Source organism: Petaurus breviceps, unplaced genomic scaffold (genome assembly GCF_028583685.1).
Source record: "Petaurus breviceps papuanus isolate PSGF00001 unplaced genomic scaffold, PetGlider_PUasm1.0 90762, whole genome shotgun sequence".
NCBI lineage: Eukaryota > Metazoa > Chordata > Mammalia > Diprotodontia > Petauridae > Petaurus > Petaurus breviceps.
In genome coordinates this window covers 257,497-285,456 of record NW_027187339.1, presented here as the reverse complement: position 1 = coordinate 285,456, position 27,960 = coordinate 257,497, and the positions used below count along the sequence as shown (strand labels likewise).

General features: G+C 39.7%; 1 protein-coding gene across 1 annotated transcript in view; it reads left to right on the top strand.

Moving 5' to 3' along the window:
- CFAP70 (cilia and flagella associated protein 70) overlaps positions 1–27,960 on the top strand; it is an 85,872-nt gene that overhangs the window by 55,940 nt on the left and 1,972 nt on the right. The window contains exons 17-26 of the mRNA XM_069068219.1: positions 2,406–2,531; positions 9,770–9,903; positions 10,025–10,140; positions 10,464–10,661; positions 17,584–17,739; positions 19,632–19,753; positions 21,607–21,759; positions 22,041–22,202; positions 23,287–23,376; positions 25,564–25,665. Of these exons, the coding sequence (XP_068924320.1) occupies positions 2,406–2,531; positions 9,770–9,903; positions 10,025–10,140; positions 10,464–10,661; positions 17,584–17,739; positions 19,632–19,753; positions 21,607–21,759; positions 22,041–22,202; positions 23,287–23,376; positions 25,564–25,665 (1,359 nt within the window). The remainder of the gene's footprint in view (positions 1–2,405; positions 2,532–9,769; positions 9,904–10,024; positions 10,141–10,463; positions 10,662–17,583; positions 17,740–19,631; positions 19,754–21,606; positions 21,760–22,040; positions 22,203–23,286; positions 23,377–25,563; positions 25,666–27,960) is intronic.

Here is a 27,960-nt window from a genome sequence, read left to right as displayed (position 1 = left end):
GTATTGATTTTGTTAAACACTTCCCAATTGTCTTTAAATCTGGTTCCAACCACATTCTGGCATGTTGTAGGCCACATGTGGATGGCAGGCCAAGTGTCTGACACCTCTGCTCCCTGGGATCCTGCTCTCCCTCACCTAGACCAACACTGCTTCTCATGATTGTTTTCAGCCCCTTCCTTTTTAACTAGATGAACACACAGATATGCTCAGCAAACGTGACAGTGAGAGTATTTCTACCATATAGTGATAATCTCCTTTTTGTTCATCTCCAAACTCCCGGAAGAACCTTTTGTTGAGTGCATTGCTGCATCTCAGTATTCTCATGGACCCTCCCAGCAGTGGTGGCAGGGCTGTCGGGGGTGCTAGGTTAGAAGAGGAGAAGGAGCAGGGACTTGGGATTCTTCTTTGTCAGGATGACAGTACCTAGGCAAGAGACTCATTAGATGGAGCAAACGGAATTGGCCTACCACTGATAGCCAGATTGAAGGGTATTTTGTGATAAGATTGTCAGGCTCTGAGTATTTATAGTTCTGTTCTTTGTTAGTTTATTTTCACTTATCCTCTTTCTGTTGGTCATTGGTGAAATCTTTTTTGATAAATTCACCCTGTGTCTTAGGTGCTTAAAGAGAAAAAGGAACAACTGCATTGAATTTAAAGGTAGACTGGTGATGCCAGCCTTTGGATGACATAGAAAAGTAACTAACCAACTTAGGAGAAAGGGTCAAGGTGGCAGCTAGCTGCGTTTTCGGGCATGAAGATCCAGGTGATGCCCAGCCCATGCACTCTGGTTGATTATACCTTCCCTGCAACACCAGAGGCTGCTCGGAGGAAATGCCTAGCTCCATTTATTTTCTGGATGGCAGCGTTCATCTCCTTGGTTGAGAGATATGATCAGTGTGAATTTATCCAATAACTCTCTCCTGGCTCTCATCCCTATGCACCAGGAAATCTTCCCTTTTTCCTTTCAAATTTTGATTTAACAGGCCTAAGTCATATGAGTAACAGATAATGAAGTTGACTATCCAAGTATAGCTTGACTATATAGTGCTTTCCTCACTACCATAGACCTTGCACAAGTCACTTAATTAAGTCTTTGAGTCTTTTGTTAAATAAGCGAGTTGGGTTAGATAACCACTAAGATTCCTTTTAGCTCCAATGCTATGATCCTAGGCAAAGGAATAAAGTCAGATATATTAGAACAATGACTATATGTGCCACATGCCTGTGGCTCCTAAATCCCGGCAGCCCCAAACCAGTCCATAGACACCCATGAATTTTTTTTTTTGCCTTTTTGAAGGGCAATTAGGGTTAAGTAACTTGCCCAAGGTCACACGGCTAGTTTTTTTGTGTGGGTGTTAAGTGTCTGAGGCCAGATCCGAACTCAGGTCCTTCTGACTCCGGGGCTGGCGTTCTATTCACTGCGCCACCTAGCCGCTCCATGGCACCCATGAATTTAAGAGCACCCAGGATCCAGTTCAATTGCTTAGCCTTTAACTATCCTATGAGCCACTCCCACCCAGACCCTGGGAAGCATCTCCTGTCTGGGAGTCAGGGTTCTAATTCCTTTTCCAGCTGCATTTCTTCACTTGCTCTTTGTCATTGGCTGTTATCTCCCATCCTATTCATTGACAAGGCTGAATGGGACTCCAACCAATCCTTGCTACCTGTTTTGTCACTAATGGATTGGTTGAGTGGAGTCAAAGGCAGAGAGAGGGACTTCACCCAGCCATATTCTACATAATTTCCACTATAGCTCTTCAGATCTTTTCATGTATGAATGGGGCCTATTCAAGCCATGTAGGGCTGCTGACTTTTCCGATAGCTATAACCTCCGTTTTATCTCTGATAGTAGAAAAAAAGTAAACCCGTGGGGGATATTTCAAGAGTTGGTCCTTGTTCTCTCAGAAGCCTTGTTTCCTCACATCACTTTGCTAAAATGGAAAGTTATTTCTTTCCTTGACCACAATTTTCAAAACAATAAATCATTGCTTATTCCTGAACACCATTTTCCACCTGAGTTTCTAAGCTATAGTTGTCCTTCGGGTGATTTATAAACCTATTTTCAACCTTTGGTGGGGATTAAACACCCAAAGTCTTGTGTTGTTTTCTTATACTTTCTCCAATAGATGAGGAACTCTGGGTAATAGCTTTCATTCCCATGGGTTCACCTGCCATCTCTGTGTAAACTTCAAACATGATAAATAAAGTTCTGAGGAAACTTCTTGGTTCAATCATTCATTATTAATTTGTCTAAAAGAAAGCTGTCAAGAAGGCTTGGGATCATCTTAGAATTTATGTTCTTTTTTCATGCCTTTTATCTGCCTTCAGCAGCACTTACCCCCTGAAAGCTTCTGCACACCAAATTTGCTCCTTTTTGCCAGTCTCACATCTTTGTCTTTGAACAGAGCATGCCAGACGAGAGGCAGACTGCCGCTATGATCACTTCCACAACTTCTGAGCAGCTCCGACTCTTTGCATATGAAGCCCAAGTCAATGAAGACTTTCCCCTGGCGACTGTGTACTACGAGGAGGTATGAGAGCTTCTCCTTCTCCCTGGTCACTGTGAGATGTGCTGCATTTGGTGGATCTTTAGTCATCAGCCTATTGTAGACTGCAGAGATCCCATGTCCTTTTAGGTGCCCTTTTGAGTTCTCTAATAAATGCTACACGTAGATTCCCAGCCCGAATATATTTCCCATATAGAAATATGATGTGACATTTCATGGAGACAGGGCATTGGGCTGGGCTTCAGAGATGCTCTCCTTAGGTCTCTGGAGTCAAGGACTCTGGTTCCACATGGAAAGTCTGCTTTAGCCCAGTGTTTTCAACAAATGTGTTTCACCCCCCTCATCCTTATTTCCAAACTATTCAACTCTCTTAACATGTTACAAAATGGTTACTATGACTGATAGTCTTGTTATTTCTCAACACTTTATAATTTTTTAAAGAAATGTTCCTCTGATATATGTACTTTACTCAATATTGTAAGGAAGTGGTATCCTTTGAAGTTTATACTAAAATTTGGTAGCAATTGGTAGGTGTACTGGATTATTTTAAACTTTTAACTCAAATCAGTTGTGTCAAGTATGTGATAGTGGCTGGGGGAGACACAAAGTTTATATGACAATAGTTTCTTCCCTTGTGGAGATTACTTTCTAGTACTAGCTGTGAGACCCTGGGCAAGTCACTGAACCCAGTTTGCCTCAGTTTCTTTATCTGAAAAATGAGCTGGAGAAGGAAATGGCAAACCATTCCAGTATCTTTGCCAAGAAAATCCCAAATGGGGTCACAAACAGTTGGAAATATCTGGAAGATGACTGAACCAAGGGGGATAAAACAATCACAGAAAACTATAATACCCAATGTAAAATGACAGACACTTTAAAGAACTGCAAAACAAAATGCTAGAGGAGGTCCAAAGGGCAAGGTCATTAGCCACTATAAGGAAATCAAGAAAAGCCCGTATAGCTTGGAGGTAAAACCAAGAAAAGCTTGTATAGCCTGGAGGTAACCAGGTTGATGGGCTTTGCAGTTCTCTACCTAGAAGAGAACAATGAGTCGCAACAAGTTAACACTTTCTAAACATCCTTTTAATGGTAATGGCAAATTGAAAGAATTTATAAGGACTTTATTCTACTAGAGAGCAGAATTTTCCCAGCTGAGGATTATCAGTCAAGCAGTTTCATGTGGTACAGACATTCCTGAATAGACCAATCCCATTGAAGCCTATGGTTCCGATGTATATTTACCTGTCAGGTTCCTGTCAGTGTGTGCCCACTCTTCATCACAAGTATTAGAAACATTGGTGAGAGACTATGATTTGGGTTTATATGTGTGTTGTAATTTTTAAAAAAATTATTTGATTGAATATATTGGCATCTTTAGTATTATTTCTTTTGCCATATTGAGTAAATGTTTGTGTATAGAATCTAAAGGTGTCATTATTGTGAGTAGTTGGTTGTGTTAATATCATGTACTTGCATGTGACCTGTGCAGATGGTGAATACTTGGAAGGGGAGGGGGGCTCAGGAGCTAGAGTAGTGACTAGGAGGAGTGTATTTTCCCCCAACAGAGCTCTCCCTGCAGGATCATGGCAGAGTTTGGGAACTTAGACCTGCAAGTTAGGGTGAGAGCAGGTTGTAGGAGGGAGTGAATCAAAGCCAGAGAAAAGGTAAGGTTTTGACCTACCCATGAGGGCAATGATGTAGATGCATATGTGTATGGGTGTATGGATATATGGGTATATATATAGATGGGTGGATGCACAGGTACACATATGATAGATAGGTCAGTCTTACAGGATGTTGTGGAAGTTTGTATACCCTTCTTTGCCTCTAGATTCTGTCTGCAGTACTACACACATTTCTGCAGTTAAAGTAGCACCAGGGATATAGCCTGGTACAGGGCAAAGAACATGAATTCTGGAGTCAGAGGACCTATGTTCAAATCCTGCCTTGGATTCTTACTCCCTGTGTGACCTTGAACACTTTACCTTTAGAGGCTTCCATTTTTTCATTTGTAAGACAGAATAGCTGACAAGGACCTGTGAAGCCCTGTCCCTCGTGAGTTTGTTCTGTCAGCTGTACTTCATCCCAGGAGGCAGGGTGGGAGGGGACTTCTCCTAGGGAAGGTGTGTGCTTCAAGAGGGCCAACCACCTCACCTCTGGCATCTGCCTCATGCACCAGCTTCCTCAGTGCTTTTCAGGGTTCTCGTGACTTCAACCCATGATCATTCATAACCTGCTTAGATTGTATCTGAATTCCCACAAGATTTCAGTCTCTTCCTAAGTAGCCAGGTAGTACAGTGGGTAGAGTGCTAGGCCTGGAGTCAGGAAGACCTGAGTTCAAATCCAGCCTCAGACACTTACTAGCTGTATGACCCTGGGCAAGTCACTTACCTCTATCTAAGTTTCCTCAACTTCAAAAGGAAAATAAAACAAAATAACAACAAAAACCCTGAAAATAGCACCTTCCCCCAGGGTTGTTGTGAGAATAAAATGAGATAATAATTGTAAAGTGTTCAGCACAATGTACCATAAATGGTTATTCTCTTCCCTTCTTCCTCAAATCTGAGTGTTCTCAGATTGCCCATTGGCATGCAGATTAAATGGACTCAAGTGAAGGGAAAACAAAATGAACAAGATTGGTTTAAAACTTCTAAGTGGCAAGTTTCCCATGAGTCCTAGTGAGGACTGAAATCCCAACTCCTTTGCCTGTTCTTTTTTTCCCAGGTGGGTCCAAAGAGTGTATTGGTGGGTGATCCCCCCAAGTATTTTTGTCTCAGAGGCAAAAGATACAGGCCAGTCTGGGTTATGGCTTGCTATGTCCACCCTCTATTTGTTCTGTAGATTTGTGATAAGCTCTAGTGGAAACATTCATTGGCTTTGCAAGGACCTAGTTGGGAACCAGATATTGGCTTGCTGGATGTCACACGGGCCTCTCATCTCTAGGTCTTGGCGTTTTCTTCTTCACTTGTATGGCTCTAGATAATTTCAGAGATTCCTTTCTGAAGTCTTCCAGGGTATTCTCTGTAAAGCACAATGATTCTCTTTGTTTTAAAATCACCTGCTGGGCATTATATGAGTATCAACTTTGATAGGCATAGCTCTTCTCAGCAATACAGTGATCTAAGACAATTCTAAGGGACTTAAGATGGAAAATGCTATCCACAACCAGAGAAAGAACTATGGAGTCTTTTTTTTTCTTTTTCATGGTTTTTCCCTTTTGCTCTGATTCTTCTTTCACAACATGACTAATATGGAAATATGTTTAATATGATTGTACATGTATAGTCTATATCAAATTGCACACCTTCTTGGGGAAGAGGGAGGGGAAGGAGGGGGAAAATTTGGAACTAAAAGTCTTATAAAAGTGAACATTGAAAACTAAAAATAGATTAATTAATTTTTAAGTGTGTTGTTTTTCATCTTTTAAAAAATGTTATGTTTTCAGTTTTTAACGTCCACTTCTGTAATATTTTGAGTTCTAAATTTTCTCCCCTTCCCTCTGCTCCCCCCTCCCCAAGATGGTGTGCATCTGATATAGGCTATACAGGTATAATCATATTAAACATATTTCCACATTAGTCATGTTGTAAAGAAGAATCAGAACAAAAGGGAAAAACCACAAGAAGGAGGAAAAAAAAGAGAAAATAGTATGTTTCGATCTGTATTCAGACTCCATAGTTCTTTCTCTGGAGATGGATAGCATTGTCCATCATGAGTCTTTTGGAATTGCCTTAGATTGTTGCATTGCTGAGAAGAACTAAGTCTTAACAAAGTTAGTCCTTGCACAATGTCTCTGTTGCTGTGTACAATGTTCTCCTGGTTCCTCTCAGTTCATTCTGCATCAGTTCATGTAAGTCTTTCCAGGTTTTTCTGAAATCCTCCTGCTCATCATTTCTTATGGAACAATAGTATTCCATTACATTTATATACCACAGCTTGTTCAGTCATTCCCCAGTTGATAGGGAATTTCCCTCAATTTCCAGTTCTTGGTCACCATGAAAAAGAACTGCTATAAATATTTTTGCACACGTGGGTCCTTTTCCCATTTGTATGATCTCTTTGGAATACAGACCTAGAAATGGCATTGCTGGGTCAAAGAGTATCCAGTTTTCTAGCCTTTGGGCATAGTTCCAAATTGCTTTCCAGGATCAGTTTACAACTCCACCAACAATGCATTAGTGTTCTAATTTTCCCACATCTTCTCCAGCATTTATCATTTTCCTGTTTTGTCATGTTAGCCAATCTGATAGGTGTGATGTGGTACCTCAGAGTTGTTTTCATTTGCATTTCTCTAATCAATAGTGATTTAGAGCATTTTTTCATATGACTGTAGATAGCTTTAATTTCTTCATCTCAAAATTGCCTATTCCTATTCTTTGACCATTTATCAATTGGGGAATGACTTCTATTCTTATGAATTTGACTCAGTTCTCTATATATTTTAGAAATAAGGCCTTTATCAGAGACACTCTAAAAATTGTTTCCCAACTTTCTGCTTCCCTTCTAATCTTGGTTGTATTGGCTTTGTTTGTGCATAAACTTTTTAACTTAATGTAATCAAAATTATCCATTTTTCATTTCATAATATTCTCTCTCTCTCTTGTTTGGTCATAAATTCTTCCCTTCTCCATAGATCTGACAGGTAAACTATTCCTTGCTCTCCTAATTTGCTTATAGTATCCCACCCTTTATATCTAAATTGTGTACCCATTTTGATTTTTATCTCGGTATAGGGTCTAAGATGTTAGTTTCTGCCAGACTGTTTTCTAGTTTTCCCAGCAGCTTTTGTCAAATAGGGAGTTCTTGTCCCAGAAGTTGGAATCTTTATCAAACAGTAAATTACTATAGTCATTGACTACTGTGTCTTGTGTACCTAACCTATTCCACTGATCCACCACTCTGTTTCTTAGCCAGTATCAAGGAGTTTTGTTGATTGCTGCTTTATAGTACAATTTAGGATCTGGTATGACTGGGCCACCTTCCATTGCATTTCTTTTCATTAATTTCTCATTAATTCCCTTAATATTCTGAACCTTTTGTTCTTCCAGATGAATTTTATTATTTTTTCTATCTCTATAAATATATTTTTAATTAAAAAATTATAAATAAAATAATTTTTAAATAGGTCATACTAGACTAAGCAGATACAGAATGCCTGTGTGGGAGTAGAGTCTGTCTAGAAGTAGTGGAATCTGTCCAGTCTTCCCACCACCCTCCCTTTCTCCACCATAACAAAGGCTTAGATGATATGCTTGTCAAATTTGCAGATGGCACAAAGCTGAGGGGAATAACTAATATATTAGATGATAGAATAAGGTTTCAAAAAGATATCTACAGACTATAGGAGTAGGCCAAAATGAATTAGGTAAAATTTAGGGCTAGGCCTGGACTTGTGGCTTTACTGATAGAGAGAACTCCACAAAGAGAAAACTCCTTCCCTCAATACAGTTCAGCACTTTCTCTGCAACTTACTATCTTAGAGAGTTGCCTAGAGCACTGAAAGGATAAATGACTGATCCAGGGTCACGTAGCCAGTATGAGTCACAGGCAGGACTTGAACCTGTCCTCCTGGTCTAGAGAGCTTTTGCTTCTCCCCTTGCCTCACAGACACCTTTACTTCATTCAAGACTCAACTCAAGGGTCACCTATGTAAAGCCTTTTCTGATTCCCACAACTATTGTCATCCTTCCTCCCTGATTATCTTGTATCTAACTACCTTATATTTATTATGCATATACACATGAGTGTGTGTATGAGCATGGGTGTGATCTCCCTTGAGTGTACATAATATTTTTGAGATTAAGGTTTCTTTCATTTTTTTTTGTCTTTTTATTCTCAATGCCTAGAACTATGCTGGGGAAAAAGTAGAAATTTAAGAAATGCCATATTGATTGATTAATAAGGAGGAAATCCAAATTAAAGAAAGCAACATAAGCTTTAATATGGCAGAGGAACCTTATTCAGATTGGTTTTTGTTGAGTTTGAGATAATAGAAGAAATAGTAAGACTAAGGATAATGTATATTATCTTCTGATCAAAAATTAAAGTAAAAAAATTGTAACAATAAAGAGAAACTGACTAAACTTGCCAATAAAATGATAAAGAATCACAGAATGAATTAAAATATGCAATTTAGCAAAGTTGTGTTGACACAAAATACATTCAATTCAGAAAGATTTAAATAGACTCAAAATGAAAGGGTAGAAAAAATTTACTATGCAACCACTAAATCATGAAAAACTGGAATGGCTTTTATACAAAATAAAGTACAATTCAGACCAGAAAGTATTAAATGATATAAACAAGGACATGTGATGCTAAAAGGTTCTATATAAAATGAAAATATGTCATTTAAAAATGTGTGTACTTAAAAATTCTGCAGTATCATGTATAAAAGAAAACCTTACAAAAGGGAATAGGAAGAATTTAATAATAATGAGATATTTTAATACCTCACTATCAGAATGTTAAATTCAATAGAAAACTAAGAAATTAGAGTTGAATGGAGCATCAAATAGACTAGTTGCAGTAGATATATGTAGAGAATTTAAAGGAAAGAAGAAAGAACATTGATCACCTCCTAGGTTTTAAAAAGATACAGGAAAATATAAAAAAATCAGATATTTCATACACTATAATTATAAGTCATAATACAATGAATTAGTGGTAAGAAATGAGACAATGAATGGAAGTTGTAGGCCCAGGAAGAATCTAAATTATAGCAGGATTGTAATCTGCATAAAATTGAATGATTATCCATATGGATGAGATTTCAGATTCTTGAGGCATTTGGATATTTGATTCAAATATGGAGGTCTGTTGATCCATTTTTGTTCATCATCTCATGATTGTAAGAAAACTAATGTGGGGTGGCTAGGTGGCACCGTGAATAGAGCACCAGTCCTGGAGTCAGGAGGACCTGAGTTCAAATCCAGCCTCGGACACTTAACACTTACTAGCCGTGTGACCTTGGGCAAGTCTCTTAACCCCAATTGCCCTCCAAAAAAGAAAAAGAAAACTAATGTGAGTTAGTAGCTAAATGCCAAAATACATTCAGTAGGTTCTGTGGTTAAACGAACAACCTAGACTTAAGCTGGGACTGTGATCTCTTAAGACAATTCAACAAGTATATTTTTTTAAATGTTTGCTGTGTGCCTAGCACTCTCATGTTCTTTTATTGGGTTTGAAGTTGGCATAATATGATGTGGTATTTCACAAATAACAATAGAAGCATTAATGTTCCTAATGTTTCTTGTTTGTAGAGACTAGTTCGTGATAACCAGAACATAGAACACTGGTTGGATTATGGCTCATTCTGTCTTCTGACCAATGATATTCTCAAAGCACAAGAATGTTTTCGTAAAGCTCTTTCACTGAATCAGACAAACATAGACAGGTATGGAAGGAAGAAAGGAAAGGAGTGGGCAGGAACTGATGTGGAGATGTGGGCTTTTTGTGGCTCATTGTTAAGCAGCTGTTGTGATTATGGGACTGATGCTAATGATATTTGTCCTCAGTCTGCTACTCTGTGGTCTTCTGGCTATCATGATGGAGCACTACGAACAAGCAGAAATTTTTTTCGAAGATGCTACTTGCTTGGAACCAACCAATGTTGTGGCATGGACTTTACTTGGTATGGCAATCCTCCAATCTATGTCTGTCTTTTGTGTTTTCTTTCTTTGTAAGATTGCCTTCCCCCTCTCCCCCCCCCCACCGCCTTTATTAATTTTACTCTTTTATTTTGAACTGTTTCAAGAATGGAATTTAATGTTAAATTTTTTATTTTATTTTAATTTTTTTGCTTTAATTTTTTGGAGGGCAATTGGGGTTAAGTGACTTGCCCAAGGTCACATGGATAATTTTTGTGTTAAGTGTCTGAGGCAATGTTAAATTTTTTAACTTGTTAGAATGTTAAAATTGGAAATTCAAAAGTCACTCAGCTTGATATCTTTTCAGGCTTGTTCTATGAAATTCAGAATAACGATATCCGAATGGAAATGGCATTTCATGAAGCCAGCAAACAGCTTAATGCTAGATTAGCCAAGGAAAAGAGAATTGCTGAATCTGTTGATGTTGGAGGGAAGCTAGAGTCCAGTTTAACAGCTTTAGGAGTTGTGAGATCTTCTTCACCAACCAAAGGAGATATACCACCAGGTGAGTTCATGTTCTAAGAGCTAGAGATAATAGGTGGATGTTGGGAGGAGGACTGGCCTTATAAGTAGGCAGAGTAGTGAAGTGATTTCAGGGATATTAGGATGGACCCTTGGCCAAATCTACCCAATTTGTCCACCATTATGTCTGAAGTTCCCAACTTCCAGTTCATTAATGAGGATTTTTAAGGTTTTTATTTGCCTTATATTTGTCTTCAAGTCCCCTTTTAAAATGTAGATTGATGAATGAAAATATATTATTAGGATTAGTTTTGTTAGAGCAAGACTCTCCCATGTGAGAATGGGACATTAAGGGAAGGGTAGTTAAGGGAAGGGTAGGAATGCTAGGAGGCAGAAGAGGGAGTACTGAAAGATGGAGAGAGAGAGCGTCAAAGATAAATCTACAAATGTAACACTTCTTGTTAGGGCCACCTTATTTAGAAGCTAGTAAAATTTAATAAGGAGGTAAGAAGAATGGGGAATGTACCCAGTAATGTTGAGTTTGGATAAGATTGTTCTCAGTCACTCACCATGCTTTTTACTTCTTTAAGAGGGCTTCTGTTGCTGTTCAACAAAATTTCATTTATCTTTGTCACACTCTTTAAGCTTAACATTTTAAAGCATTACTTTCCTCAGAGTTATAATAACACTTCCTGCCTTAATCATTCTTGAAAGCTTTCTATATCTCCTGGGATGATGTACCCTTTAGAATTTTAGTCCATCAGATGCTACCTTTGACCCTTTTAAAATCTGTTCTTGGACCCTTTATAAAGTTAGATATGATAGACTTCTGGAAACTATGGAAAGGAAATAGAAAGAAGTATACCCATTTCTCAACTGTGAATGGCATAGTCACAAAAATTGACCCTGTATTAGGGCATAAAAACCTCACAGACAGATGCAGAAAAAGAGAAATATCAAATGTATCTTTTACCAACCAAAATACATTATGAATTACACTCAATAAAGGGCCTTTGAAACAAATAGAAAAAATTAGATACCAAAAAACTTAATTCTAAAAAATGGATGAATCAAAGAACTAATAATAATAATAATAAGCATTTATATAGTATTTTCTATATGCCAAGCACCATGCTAAGTGTTTTACAAATATCTCATTTTATCAAATTATAGAAACAATAAATAATTTCATTGAAGATAAAGACAACAATGAGAAAGCATACCAAAATCTGTGCGATGTAACCAAAGTAGTACTTAAGAGAAAATTTATATTTCTAAACTCTTTCATCAATAAAAGAGAGAAAGAAAAAATTAACAAATTGGGCATGCAACTAAAAAAAATCTAGAAAAATATCAAATTAAAACCCTTCAAAAATAGAAATCCTGAAAATCAAAGGAGAAATTAGCAAAATTGAAAGTAAAAAAAAAAAACCTGTTGAATTATAACTAAAATTAGGAACTTAAAAACCCTCAATAAAATAAATATACTATTAGATAATTTGATTTAAAAAGATTACCAGTATAAAAAATGAAAATATAAATTCACAACCAATGAAGAAGAAATAAAAGCAATTATTTGGAGCTATTTCATCCAACTGCGTGCCAATAAAATTAACAATCTAAATATAATGGGTAAATTTACAAAAAATATAATTGCTTAGATGAACAGAACAGGACATAGAATACTTATTTCTTTTGGGGGGGGAGGGGGAAAGGCAGGGCAATTGGGGTTAAGTGACTTGCCTAAGGTCACATGGCTAGTACATGTTAAGTGTCTTGGGGCTGTATTTGAACTCAGGTCCTCCTGACTTCAGGGTTGGTGCTCTATTCACTGTGCCACCTAGCCGCCCCTTAAGTATTTCTTAGAAAAGAAATTGAACATAGCCATAAATGAACTCCCAAAGTAAAAAACCAGAACCAGATGGAATTACAAATGAATTTTACCAAACAATTTAAAGAACAGTTAATTCCAATACTACATAAACTGTTTGAAAAAATAGGTAAAGAAGAGTTATTGCCAATTTTTCTATGAAACAAATATGATCTTGATACTGAAACCAGGAAAAGTCAAAAGAGAGAAAATGATAGATTAATTTCTCTAATGAATATTGATGCAAAAATTTTAAATAAAATATCTATAGGGAAATTACAGAAATATATCACAAAAATCATACACTATGACCAGGCTGAATTTTTATATTAGGAATGTAAAAATCATGATTGTTTCAAAAGTTGTAGAAAAAAACTTTTGACAAAATACAATATCCATTTGTGTTTCAAACAAACAACACTAGAAAGCATAGGAAATAAATGGAGCTATTCTTAAAATGCTAATTAGTATCTATCTAAAATCAAGAGCCAGCATTATCCATAATATCCATTATCCATAATGGGGATAAGCTAGGAGCCTTTCCAATAAGATTAGAGGTGAAGCAAGGATTTCCATTATCATCATTATATTCAATATTGTATTAGAAATGTTAACTATAGCAATGAAACAATAAAAAGAAATTGAAGGAATAATTATAGGCGGAGGGGAAACAAAACTATTACTTTATGCCAGTGATAGGATATTTTACTTAGAGAACCCTAGGGAGTCAACTAAAAATCCAGTTAAAACAATTAACAACTTCAGCAAAATTGCAGAATATAAAACAAACCCTTACAAGTTATCTGCATTTCTATATATTACAAACAAAAGTCAGCAGGAAGAGATAGAGAAATGCTATTTAAAATAACTATGGACACTGGGGCGGCCAGGTAGCACAGCGAGTAAGAGCACCGGCTCCAGTGTTGAGAAGACCTGGAGATCGAATCCTGGGCTCAGACACTTAGCACCCTCCCAGAAACACCTGGCCATGTAACCTTGAGCAAGTTACTTAACCCCAATTTGCTTAGGGGCAGCCAGGTGGCTCAGCGAGTAAGAGCACTGGCTCCAGTGTCGGGATGACCTGGATCAAATCCGGGCTCAGATACTCAGCACCACACCCAGAAATAATAACTGGCCATGTAACCTTGAGCAAGTTACTTAACCCCAATTGCTTAAAAAAAATAAAAATAAAATAAAATAACTATGGACAGTATAAAATACTTGGGACTCTACCTGCCAATATACAGGAATTATGTGAACACAATAACAAAACATTCTTCACACAAAGACATATCTTTCCAGTTATTTAACTGGAAAAAAATATTAATTCCTCATGGACAGGTCAAGTCAAAGTAATAAAAATGAAATTATTGCCCAAATTAATTTGTTTATTCAGTGCCATACTAATCAAACAACCAAAGAATTACTTTATAGAGTTAGAAAAAAAAATAAAATCCATTTGGAGTAACAAAAGGTCAAGGATATCATGGGAATCAATGGGGAAAAAGAAGAGGAGGGAACAGGGACTCATGTGGCACCACATCACAAACTAAATTCCAAAACTGTAATAATCAAAATAATTTGGTACTAGGCAAAATATAGAAAGGTTGATCAGTGGAACAGATTAGGTATACAATGTGGAAAAGTAAATAAGCACAGTAACCTTGTGTTTGATAAACTCAAAATTCTAGCTGTCACTATTCAACAAAAACTACTGGGAGAACTGGAAAGTAGTCTAGTGGACACTAAATAGAGACCACTATCTCACACCATATACCAAGATTAAGGGGAAGGGTTCATGATCAAACAAGAGACAGAGAGTTCATAGGAGATGAAATGGATAATTTTTATTACATAAAATTAAAAATTTTTGTACAACAAAACCAATGCAGCTAAAATTAGAAGAAAAGTAGGAAATTGGGGGAGGGGGAAATCTTTGCAGCAAGTTTCTCTGATAAAGGTCTCATTTCTAATATATATAGAGAACTGATTCAAATTTGCAAGAATCAGAGCCATTCCCCAATTGATAAATAATCAAGGGATGTAAACAGGCAACTTTTAGAGGGAGAAATCCAAACTATCAATAGTCATATGAAAACAAAATGCTCTAAATGCTAAATAGTTAGAGACATACAAATTAAACCAGCTCTATAATACTACCTCATACCCATCAGATTGGCTAAATTGACAAAAAGAAAAATGACAAATGCTGGAGGGTATGTGGGAAAACCAGGTACACTAATGTATTATTGGCAGAGCTATAACCTAGTCCAGTTATTCTGGAAAGCAATTTGGAATCATGCTCAAAATGCTCTCCTTAGTCTTATATAAACTGATGCTGAGTGAGGGGAGCAGAACCAGGAAAACGTTGTACACAATTACAGACATGTTGTATCTGTGGTGACTGACTTTGATAGACTTGGTTCTTCCTGAGCAATGCAAGGATATAAGACAACAGGACTCATGATGGAAAAGACCATCCACACCCAGAGAAAGAATTATGGAGTCTGCATGCAGATTGAAGCAAGCTACTTGCTCTCTCTTTTTTTTGTTTTTGTTTTGTTCCTGCTTCCTCATTGTTTATTCCATTGGTTATAATTCTTTACAACTTGACTAATGTTTAATGTGAAGATATATGTAGAATCTATATTGGATTGCATGCTGCCATGGGGGGAAGGGAGGAGGAGAAAATTTGGAACTCAAAAACTTGTGGAACTGAATATTGCAAATTAAAAGTAAATAAATAAAAATCATTTTTAAATTTTTTTTTAAAAAAGGCTCTCCTCAGCTGTGCATATCCTTTGACCAAGTGATATCACCACTAGGTCTCTACCCCAAAAAGATCAAAGAAACAGGAAAAAGACTGATTGGTACAAAAGTATCTTTTTATGTGGCAAAGCATTAGAAACTGAGGGCATGCCCATCAGTTGGGAAATAGCTGAACAAGTTATGGTAAATGAATTGCTGTAAAAAATGATGAAGGGGGGAGGGCGGCCAGGTAGTACAGCGAGTAAGAGCACCAGCTCCAGTGTCAGGATGACCTAGGGATCGAATCTGGGCTCAGACACTTAGCACCCACCCAGAAACACCTGGCCGTGTAACCTTGAGCAAGTTATTTAACCCCCAATTGCTCAGGGGCAGCCAGGTGGCTCACTGGAACATCGGTTCCAGTGTCAGGATGACCTGGGGATCGAATATGGGTTCAGATACTTAGCACCACACCCAGAAACAACTGGCTGTGTAACCTTGAGCAAGTTACTTAACCCCAATTGCTTTAAGAAAAAAAATGCTGAAGGGGATGGTTTCAGAAAAACCCGGGAAGACTTATATGAACTGACACAAAATGAAGTGAGCAAAATCAGGAAAACAATTTGCATAATAATAGTAGTATTAAAAAGATAAATCAACTTTTGAAAGACTTAGTAACTCTGATCAACACGATGGTTTACCACAATTCCAAAGGATTAATAATGAAACATTCTGTCTACCTCCAGAAAGAGAGTTGATGTACTCAGGGTGCTGATTGAAGCATATCTCTTTCTCTCTTGCTTTTTCTTTTCCTTTCTTCATTTGGTCACTAATTCATTTTCCTCCCTCCCTTCTTTTCTTTCCCATTTTCCTTCCTTCCTTGCTCCCCCCTTTTCCTTTCTTTCCCTCCTTACATGTTCAATTTGAGAATTCATTTTACATGACTGTACGTATTTCTAACAGTTTTTAATTTTATTGCCTTTGTAATGAGTGGGGGAGGGGGCAGGGAAAGAATTTGGATCTGAAAATACATGTGAATTTTAAAAAGTAAAATCTATTCTCCCTAAATCTAAGTTGCATTGTTAGACTATTACTACCTTTTCCCACCTTCTTTGTCACAAAATCCAAGATATAGTAGTCACTTCCCCCCAAATTCCTATCATATCACCCCTTAAGGCCACAGGTTCCTCACCCCTGTCCTAAAAACTCATTTTCTTTTTATGTCCTAATGGTCTATAGTATATACCTCAATGACAGTGTGTCTGTGGCAGGAAGCACTCTCCTGCTTCCTTCATCTAGCTGGAGCATAGACTTAGACTTGGAAGGAACCTTAGGGTTCACTGAGTCTAAGCCCCTTATTTAACACGTAACCAAAGTCTGACCAGTAGGAGCCCAGTCCTTCAAGCATGCACACTCAGCCTCTGCTCCACAGCCAATTAGAAAGCTTTTCATCGTCACAGAGAGGTTAAGTAGTTTGCCCAGAGACATAACTTATGTCTGAGGTTATGTTTGGCTCTTAGGGAATGTATTTTCCTACTATGCAGTGCTGTTCTCTCACTTTGTATCTGTTCCATTGCTTTTGAATAAGATGCCCTTCCAAACCCAGATCCTGTTTGGGGATCGAATCCCAATTCTCACTAGTGACTGTGCAGTCAGATTTGCCTCCTCCATTAGTGCCTCCGATTTATCCTTTTTGTTACCCACACTTTTCTGCATTTGTTATAGACATCCAAGTCTACTGGTCTAATTACCGATTCTGATCTTGGTTTTCTACTGTGAAATTCTTCCCCATTTTCTACATTGTAGCTACTCTCTGCAGTATCTAGCTTGGAATACAGACCCTGGCCCTTGTTAAGTGCACTCCATCTCTCTCTCTCTCTTTTTTTTTTTTTTTGCTTTTTGGAGGGCAATTGGGGTTAAGTGACTTGCCCAAGGTCACAAGCTAATTTTTGTGTTATGTGTTTGAGGCTGGATTTGAACTCAGGTCCTCCTGACTCCAGAGCTGGTACTCTGTTCACTGTGCCACCTAGCCGCCCCAAGTGCACTCCATCTCTGAACAAGGTTTGGCATCCCCATATTTTAAGCTATGAACCAGAAATCCAAATCCCATTCACAGAGATCTTAATCCCATTAAGATGCTGTTTTTGCAACGTACCTCCCAACAATTATAAGCAGAACACTCATATAAATAAACTGAACTGCCAAAGAACTGGTCTCTTTGTGAACAGAATTAGATGTGTAGAATTTTTTATATTTTGAAAATTATTCATGATTTCCTGTAGTGATTAGCTACTATACAATTTATGAATAATTTTTCACTGAAATTTTATTTTGTTGGGATTGGAAGATACCATCTCCATGCTAGATGACTTTCTTGAAGAGCCGTCCAAACCCCAGTCTGAGTCCACCGATCGGCTAAGGTCATCGCTCATACGCCACGACCCAAGTTCTATCCATAGAAACTCAAAGCTATTATCTCTTTCTAAGGAGGGAGCAAAGAAAGGTAAGCAGAAAAAAAGACTTGGTAAGGAAGGAGACACGATGAAATGACTGTCTAGACAAGAGATGAATATTTCAGCCACCCTGAGAGAGGTCACCCTGGCTTAATTGAAGTTGATAGTATCATCTCTCAGTCACTGGGCATCTGTTGACATTAGAGTACCTTGTGAACATTCAGCTTTGTGGTAGAACTCTCCAGCCAGTAGCTTATTGTTGAACTCACAGAGTTGGAAAGAGGAGTAGGTGGCGGCCTTTCCAGGCCACACATAAAGGATGTACTCCAGCAGCACATTTTCTGTTAAGGATTTACTTCATGTGAAAATGGAGAATAATACTTTATATCTGTCATGCTACCAATACATACCCTACATGTAGCCCCTTCCTGTAGTATACATAATGACGTGTGTGTACATATGTATGTATGCATATAAAGGTGTGTGCATATCTATATGTGCATATACGCACAATTTGTGCATATATGTACATGCATGTATATGTCTGCAAGGGTATGTATGCATGCATGTATGTGGTATGTGCGCATGCGTGTGTATTTGTATGTGTGTGCACGCACACATTTGCATATGCATTGTTATATGTGTGTATGTATGAGAGGTAGCATGGCATGACTGGAGATCTGGCCTTGGAGTCAGGAAGACTTAGGTTCAAGCCCTGCCTCAGACGCATCCTGTGTGACTCTGGGCACATCAAGGTCCAAGACATCTCTCTAAGCTTGTAAAGAACAGAGCACACGCCAGTCCGCCTTGGTAGAAAGTTTCCTCCCAGGAGCCCTGATTGGGAGGAATCAAGGACCAGAACATGTCCCTTTGGGGTAGGAGCCTCTGGAGCTCCTTCCTTCTCCCACTTCTCCCTACCCTGAACACCCTCTTGGGAGAACCAGTTATTAGACTCCCAGCGTCAGCAACAGGAAAGTGTTACAAACCAGGGCTTGGTTTATTGTTTATTAGTTTGTTGAGACTCAAGGAAGTAATTAAGAAAATGTTAATAATGCAAATTAAATATAAAGGTGTTTTGTGTGTTTTTTTTTTCCTACAGAGCTAATTACTAGGCATTTACCAGCATGCCTCTGATAATGGATGTTCAAAAGTCTTAGTTAAAGCTTAAAACAGCACCAGGACTTGTGAGATGCCTCCATGCTCATGTGCTCATGCACACACATACATATACATATACACATGTAAACACATCTACATACACATATGCACACATGCAGACACACATACACATTGTTCATAATTTCTCCAGCTCAGGTACTTCAAGAAAGACTATTTTGGCTTTTTTTCCTGGTCTTCTAGTGTTTGATCCTTAGCCCTGTGGTAGTGTTGGCCAGTATTGGATCCCTGAGGGCTACCTATGAAATTAGAAAACCACAAATTAACATTATGTTGTATTGCATTTTTATTAATTTTGTTAAAAATTTCTAGTGACATTTTAATCAGTTTGTCTGCACTGGTACTTGGATACTTGTGCTGCAGGCTATAGATTGGGGTTTCTCAGATGTTTTAATATGTGGATAACTAAGTCACACCCTGTATATCATCTACCATGATTATTTTCTATCACTATAGCAAAAAAAAAATCAGGTTTATCTTAACTGCTACTCTGGCTACATTTTAAAGATACTAATTTTTGTTCTATTTTTTCATAGTAGTCTTGAATCTGTCCTTTAAAAGTTGCTCTCAATTTTTGTGACTTGAAGCTTTGATTGGCCAGGATTTAGCACCTTGAGAATCAATTTCTAAATGAGTCTTCTGCCTTCCAGGCTTCCGTTTCTGTGGTGCCCTCCACCATCAAGGACAGTCTCCACTTTATTCTCCCTTCTCTGCTTCTTGGGCCGCTGCTCTTCTTTTCCTTTTACCTCTCATATGGTTTTTTCAGCTTCAAAAGGTCAGATTTCATCAGCAGCTCTGACTCCCCCGGGCTTTCATGGAGTTTCCCAAAGACCCAGCACTATCTTCATGGAGACCACACGCTTCTTGATGAAGGTCAATGCTGTTCAGGTAAGCATAGAATGACCCCAAAAATGTGTTCAGTGAGTTACTTAATCATTCATATGGCATCTTTTAAAGTTCATCCTAGTGTGATCCAGAAGTAGATATACTCGTAAAAATGTGTTCTGGACCCAAGAGCAGAAGCATCAAAGTATTTTTCATATATAGCATTGTGGGGAGCCAAGCTTAGGGGACCCCTGCCCTTTTGGCAGAGCCTGAGATAGTGGTAGAGAAGAACCCTGCTGGCCAGCAGCAGAGCAGAGAAGGAAAAGTTAGGTGGAAAAGCTAGACTTGAAAAGAATTACTTACCCAGAGGTTCACAATCATAAACAAGATGGGACTCCAGTGTGGTGGAAAACAGAGTCAATTTTATTCAGCTGAGAGACCAGTCTATATAGTGTAAAACTGCATAGTCATCATAAGCCACTATCTGTGGGATTACACCATTGCCCTAGTTCCCATATGTGATAGTTGTGCCCTCTGTCCTTGTTATCAGGGTAGGAGTACCAGGCAGGATGTTCCAAACCTTGTGAACAGGATGGAGTTATCCCAAGGTTTCTAGTTAAGACTACATTACAACATTATGATAGTTTCCCCTGAGAAGACTGTGGGCATCATTGTTCCCAGGCTGGGAGTGCATACCACACTTCTCACGAGGACATGATGCCTATGCCTGTGAGCCTTCCTGGGGAATCAGGACCAATCCAGGCCTGGTAGCAGGGTCTTATGCTGAGAGGGCTTATTCAGCCATCAGGGTCAGAGCCCCACTGGCCTGTGGTCCTCAAGACATAGCATTACTCTTCAGGTCTGGCTATAAAGGAGCACCAAACACAGCTAATCTGTTCCCTGGGGAATTGAAGAATAACAATATGGGATTGCTGGTGTGATGTCCAGTGTGGTATCTTTGTGAGCTCTAATAAAAAAGTTGAATTTGTAGAGCTTGCCTTATTTTAGGAAGATGGATGGGAAAGGAAGGGACAAAAAAGTTCTTCCCCAGTGAAAAGACCATGCCAACTTAATGTAGTATATGTTATCAGAAATAACCACTTAAATGTCCAAGGTTGTAGGTTTAGAGCTTAGAAAAATAAAGCTCTGAACCATTTTGAGGCTTCTTTTTTTTCTTTTGCTTTGTGGAGGGGGGGAAATAGGGCAATTGGGGTTAAGTGACTTGCCCAAGGTCACACAGCTAGTTTTATGTTAAGTGTCTGAGACCAGACTCGAACTCAGGTCCTCCTGACTCCAGGGCTGGTGCTCCATTCACTATACACCATCTAGCCACCCCCATTTTGAGGCTTCTTGACACTGTGTCTATCCTTCCTAGGGTAATGAAGTAGAATGCTTTGTGCTCTTAGAGAGGTATCTGGTCTTTGAGACAGATCTCTGGGATAGACAGCTACATCCTGGTGTCATGCCAGGGATCAGAGTTTGTCTCCATGATAGATTAGTCACTTGGGAAGCTTGTGTCTACTTCATAGGATTGTAGGTCTAGAGCTAGAAAGACCTCCCTGTACAGATGCAAAAATGGAGGCCCAAACAAGTTAAGTGATGTGCCCAAGGTCACCCAGGGAGTCAAAGGCAGAGTTGATGTTTGAACTCGGTCCTCTGATTCCACGGTCAGTGCCCTTCACATGGTACCAAACTTCCTTCCAGGTCACAGATAACATCTGTAATGTGTTATCAAGAAAGTACTGGTTGTTTTAGGCACATCAGTGACCCTTTGACATTGAGGACAACCATGTTCTTCTTTGTCTTGGTATTCTCAGAGGGAGAATAAAGCAAAAAGACTCCTGGGCTAGATGACCTGTGGGGCTGGCTCCGCGTAACCTTGCTAACGCCCCTAACACTCTGTTCATGCTTTCCAGTATGTCCACCGGGTGCTCGCACATGAATTGCTGTACCCCCAAGGGGGCCCTGGCTGTGAATATTACTTGGTCCTGGCACAGACACACCTTCTCAAGAAGGATTTCGCCAAGGCTGAAGAATACCTCCACGCAGCCAGCCAGATGGATTACCTGGTGCTTATCTTTGCTAGGTCCTCTTGTATTGGAAGGAAGATAGGTGTAGTAGTGCTCACTGATGGGGTCAAAGGGAACAACCCTGGGGGGGTATTTCTCACTTTGTGGGCCTTCAGTTTAGGGGGAAAGTGAGAGGGAAGCGCCCTTCGACATCCTCATGTGCCACATGCTGGACAGGACACGCCCTCACATTCAGATGGGTCGCCAGCTTTGCCAACATTAACCACATTCCAAGGGCTCCCATTTGCAAGCTTGTTCACTGATTGTTGTTCTTACTTTAGAACCCTAATGTCTGGGGTTTGAAAGGACACCTCTTCTACCTGAGTGGAAATCATGCTGAAGCCAAGGAATGCTATGAGCGAACTGTTAGTTTTGTAGTGGATGCTGCTGAAATGCACTTCATCTATCTGCGACTGGGATCCATCTATCTGGAAGACGGAGAGGTGAGGAATGCTAATAGAGAAATTAGGACTGGCTCAGTTTCTTCCTGTGGTGGTGGCTATAAGAAAATTACAGTGTCTTGCATTCTAATTTGTGAAATAATCACATCTTTTTGTGGTTATAAGGCAAATAAAGTTGTGATAAGAAAACTGTTCTCTTTTGAACAGTACGGTGTCATTGGTAGAGAGCTAGCCTTGAAGTGGGAACACCTGGGTTCAAGCCTCAACTCTGATACCACTGGATGTGTGACCTTGGGCCAGTCACTGGGCCTCTCAGTACTCCAAGCAGATCTCTTGAATGAGAAGCTGCCAGGACATTTCTCCATCTGGGAGTTCTCTGTGCCGTGTGTGAATCACAGGTCCAGCCCCCATCCAGATCTCTTATTTGTTGTCACAGGGCATGGTGCCTTCACTGAACTCCTCCTTAGGATAGCACTGCTCTAAGGAAGTGATTCTCAGGGTTGTCGGCTCTGTTGTTGCCTGAATATCCATTACAGCTACATATCTCCTATTTGATATAAGAAGGGAAAAAAATCTATCGAATCAGACCCAAAGTTGATATGTTAGGGGTGAAATACACTGGAAAGGACTTGGGAAGCTTCTTGCTGTGAGTGGGCACATCTAAGGAGCCTGAATAGTGTGTCTGTACCAGACTATTTCAGGTTCTCATTCCCCAGAAAGCCTCAGACACAGCTCCTGAGAAAGCATTGTTCTAGACAGAGGAGGGACCTCCAGGAAGACTTTCAGTAACACTCTCCTCTTTGAAGGCATTTTGTGGGAAGAGGGGGTACTCCTGGATTGAAGGCATGATTCATCTGTGTCCCTCAAAACTGTTGGTAGATAAGGATGTCATTGCTCTCACAGAAATCTCTGGATTCTCGGGAATTTCTGCCTGGACAAAGTTTGTTTGTTCTCAGTCCCTTTGTGATAGTTAGACTTACAGAAGATATGAATGAAATCCAATCACTCATTCACCACATACTGTTTTGGAGAGCAATTACATCAGAGAGCATCATGGTGCCAGCCTTCTGTATGAAGTCCATGACTTCGCACTGATGGAAGCTTAGAAATAACTCTCTTTCTTCAGAATGAAAAGGCAAAGTACACCTACATGTTGGCTTGTAAAAGATCACCTTCGTGCCTCACCTGGCTGGGAGTGGGAATCGCCTGCTACCGGGTAAGAGAGTGAAGGTCTGAGACTGGGTGAAAGGCTACTTTTCTGTTCAGGAATCACCCAGATAGCGGAGTTGTTGTGCAGCCCTCCCCAGAGGGAAGAGCTTCTCTTCAGACATGTTGGGGAAGCAGAGCTGAACCAGCTTTTAAACCCCTGTACATTGGTTATGTCAACATACTTTCATGTGTTATTGTTTCATGAAGGAACTACTTTAAGAAACCACCTTGGAACTCCCCAGTCTAGTGAGAGTTAGCTGTGGGCTTAGTCATATTCCAGAGGTACTGCTACAGAAGGCTCTTAAAGACACCTCCTTCCTTCTTGCCAAGGCTGGGATTCTAGCTAGAAAGCCTTTGTTCCCTGTTTTGGCCTAGAGTCCCTTTACTTTTCAATTAGAAAACACTGTGAGAGGGGAAAGGAAAAAGAAGGCACCCCTGAGGAGAGAGGTCTTGTTTGTTCCCTGGAATGGCTTTTGGAGGGTTTTAGAAAGGGCTCAAAATGCTGTAAGAAAGCAGCCCTTAACTCAAAGGTCCCATCTGCTCATGCAGGCCTTCAGAAACACTGCCCCAGGCATGAGCAGTGATGGTCAGTATTCACTCTAAACTGTAGCTCACGAACCTCCATTGATGTATGTAAATACCAGCCAGCCAGAGGACACATTGGTACAAAATAAAAGGCATTTATCAGACAGCATAGCAAATAAAGTGGCAAAAAGGTCCTCCAGTGCACACACATGGGATATGCTTTCCCATAAGTGATCATACCACCATTGAGGACAGGCACACATGCTGAGAACATATGTGACAGGGAACCTGGTGAAGGGAAACATGCCAGGAAACCATGTGGCCAAAAACCAAGCATAGAAGGCACAAGTGTTGGGAGCATGTGAGAAGGCAGGAACAAGCATTTACCCGGTGCCTACTGTGTGCCAGGCACTGTACCAAGAATCTGACCTCTGCCCAGCACAACAGGGCTGCTGCTTTGTAACAATAAAGGCCAACCTCCTTTAAACTGCTCCAACCATTGTCCTTATCAATACCCAATCACAAGGTTAGCCACACCCCCCTATAAAGTCCTGTGACTGGTTACCATTTATAATCTTGTTCCTCTGGAACTGACATGGTTCTTTTGTGGAGTCAGTGGCATCAGTCATGCTACACCAGCATTGCTAACAGGCGTTCACTATGCGAGTGACTCTCAATGTGCAGTGGAAGTGGGGGAGGTCCCCAAAACCCTCTCAGGTGGTCTGTGAGCAATTGTCATTTGCCTATTAAATGCTCCTTCCTTTTCCAATTACACATCTGTGTGAGAGCATACTTCCTTCATATGTTTTATCCAAAACAACATTATAACAGATTGAATGCAGAAGCAGATAGGAGAATCCAGCTGTCTACTGAGGCAGCTGGGTAGCCTGGGATAGAGTGCTGGACCTGGAATCAGGAAGACCCGAGTTCAAGACCAACCTCAGATAACTTACTAGCTGTGTGATCTTAGGCAAGTCACTTTATCTCTGTTTGCCTCAGTTTCCTCAGCTTTGAAATGGACCTACCTCCCAGAGTTGTTGTGAGGATCAAATGAGAGAGTATCTGCAAACTGTTTAGCTCGATGGCCAGCAGGTAGTAGATGCTGTATTAACTAGTGATCATCATTTTCTTCTGTGAAGTCGAATGTTAAATACCTTTACATAAATATGTTTAATGATGCCACTCTTCACATTATTTTATTAAATTAATACACTATTACCTAATATCAAACTGGCTTGTATTAATAAATATATTATTTATCAGTTTCAGTTTTTAACATGGTAACTATCAATAGATATGACACAATAATACAACAACACAATTGGAGTCCTCAGTGATTTTTAAGAGTTTACACCAAGGCCCAGGAGGTTTGAAAACCTTTGCCCTAAAACAGTGAAATCACAGTCCCTAGCCCTAGCCCTCTGCCTGTATTTTTTAGGGGAAATTAAAACTTTCTGATCTATTCTAAGGGCATGTTGTTGGAATAGGACTTTCAGATTCACATTGTTAAAAAAGAACTTGGAATTGAACTTGATAAGCACAGGAGTTGGAGGGGAATTATGAAATTGTGCTTATATATCTTTGAGGGTCTTAGACATTGAGGACATAAGCATTTACTGGTTTTTGCTATGTGGACTCTTAGCTCACATGTTGCCTTTCCTTTGCTAAGCTGGAGGAGCTTACAGAGGCTGAAGATGCTCTTTCTGAAGCCAATGCCATGAACAACTACAATGCGGAAGTGTGGGCCTATCTGACTTTGGTCTGTCTAAAAGTGAGTCTCCAGCTGCCCTCAGACAAAGCCCCTTCCAGAGTAGAGAAAGAAGAACGGCAGGATTCTTATTTAAAATATTTCATTTTTGCTGGCCAGCAAAGATCTTCACTAGAGAGAAAGGCCAAGCTTTGTGTTCTGAGAATTACAGCATTCTAGAGTTCTTGCTTCCCCCGAGCTCAGGTTGCAAGGAAGTTCAGACAATGGAGGGGCTGAGCCTGAGGGGTCATGCTTTTAGAGGCTGACCAAATCAGACCCCACTTGGTTCTGTGTAAAGGAATCACGGCCCTTTCTGTGTCTTTCCATCCTGACAATCTGGTGGAAGTTCCTAGTCCTAGACATAATGGAGACATAGAATTGGAGCCTGTTGGCCTCATTCCATTAGGTTCCTGATCAGGGACAGCAGTGGGCAGCATGACACTAGAATTCCAGGGAGTTTGGGATTTCTAAAAAAGGAAATAAATTAATAACTGGAATTTTCTCTTTGTGAGTAAAATTCTTGAAAATCAATAACAGCATTACCTCGGAAACCATCAGTACACATGAGTTCTGGTGCTGGTTCTGCCATTAAATGGCCATGTCACCTGGTCATGTCTCCCTCTGGGTTTTAGCTTCCTTATCTGAAAAGAGGAGGAAAGGACTAACTTACATAAGGGTTTTTCCAGCATCAGTTTTTAAATTCTATAATTGGTTTAGCAATTAGTTTTCAAAGTGTTTCATAAACATCACAACAACCCAGATTTGCTTGCAGGTGTGCTCAGCATAAGTTGTTCCTACTCTGCCCGTTTGTCAGTAACAGTTATTCCTGCCACATCTTGACTTTCCCTATTGTGGTTTTGCTATATCTTGGGTTGGCATAAGAAATTAAATGGGAATTTGGGGGGAGTTTTATTGGAGCCACAGATGACACATGAAAGCTAGCAGATAATAGAAAATGTTTAGAAACTCAGAAATGCATAAAATATACATATAGTATTGTATTACATCAACATATTTGATCTTTTAATACCATAATAATTCAGACTTCTCTGGTACAAAGGGAGGCCAAAAAATTTTACATATATTTTCCAGATCATAGGAACACCTTGCCCCTAACCCCTACAATGTGGAAGGGATAACTGTAATCTCATTAATATCTTCATGTAAAAATGATTATGACATTGGGTATATTTTTATGGAACCAACTAAAGATATAGGACTCGGGAGATTGGGGGCATCGATCAACTGGTTCCTTTGATGTCTTATGGTTAGCAAACAACTTGCTCCCCTAATCCCTGTGATTCAGAACTGACCTCTTGGGAAGGAAAAGTCTTTATTTGTATTTGTATTTGTATTCCTGTTCCCCACTCTCCTCCCTGTCTGCAGTCACTATCTTCTCTTTCTACTGCGCTCCCTGGGCCACCAGACTCCACTTTCTCTCAACCCTTGTGACGCATTCTCCCTTATCCTAGCTCTCTGGGTCTTCTTCCCATATTCTTTCCCTCTTGTATTCATGAAAGCCTAGCTCTCTCCATAAGATCCAAGACTGCCCTTTCCAGTGTGGGTTGTTCATTCTCTCATGCCTTCTAATAGACTGCACCAGCAGGAGCAGTTGGCACAGCCCTTGGTCCCTCTGATGCCATCTCTCTGTGACTGCTCTTCCTTTGACTTTCACTCTCTTTGTCTGACCCAGTACAATTGCATGCTGCTGTACTACCAAACTTAGGTCCCTATTCAAGGTGTTCGTTACCTGGCTCACAGGTTTTTTCACCACCCCAAATACTGCCTTCAAAGCACCAGGGTCCCCATTATTGCAAACAATGAATTCTGTTAAGTAGTTACGCGTATTTGAATTTGCACCATTCATAGTTGCAGTTCTATAATATATGGTCATTGGTTTCAGTTCACTGGGAATATACAGTGTGAATCTACATGATGCACCTACTTAACAGGATTCATGATTCATACTAATTGGGACCTAGCTGTACTTGAGTATGTCAGTCTATTTATTTTTCTCTCCTCCAACAGGCACAACAACTCCAACAGCTTGCTCTGAGATAATCAGCCTCCTCAGTTCTTGTGATATGCGTTTTCGTTCCACCTTAGTCACCCACAGGGCTGGAGTATTTCTTAGATCTCATCATTATTCCTAACTGGGGATGCCTTCATGATCTCAGACTCAGACATTTACTTCTTGGATCATAACCTCCTCTCCTTCCATCTCTCTGCTTCTAATCTTGTGCTATTGAATGGGGTTCAAAGAATTTGTTCCACCAGACTTATCAGGTACACTGCACTCTCAAACAAGGGTTCCCTGCT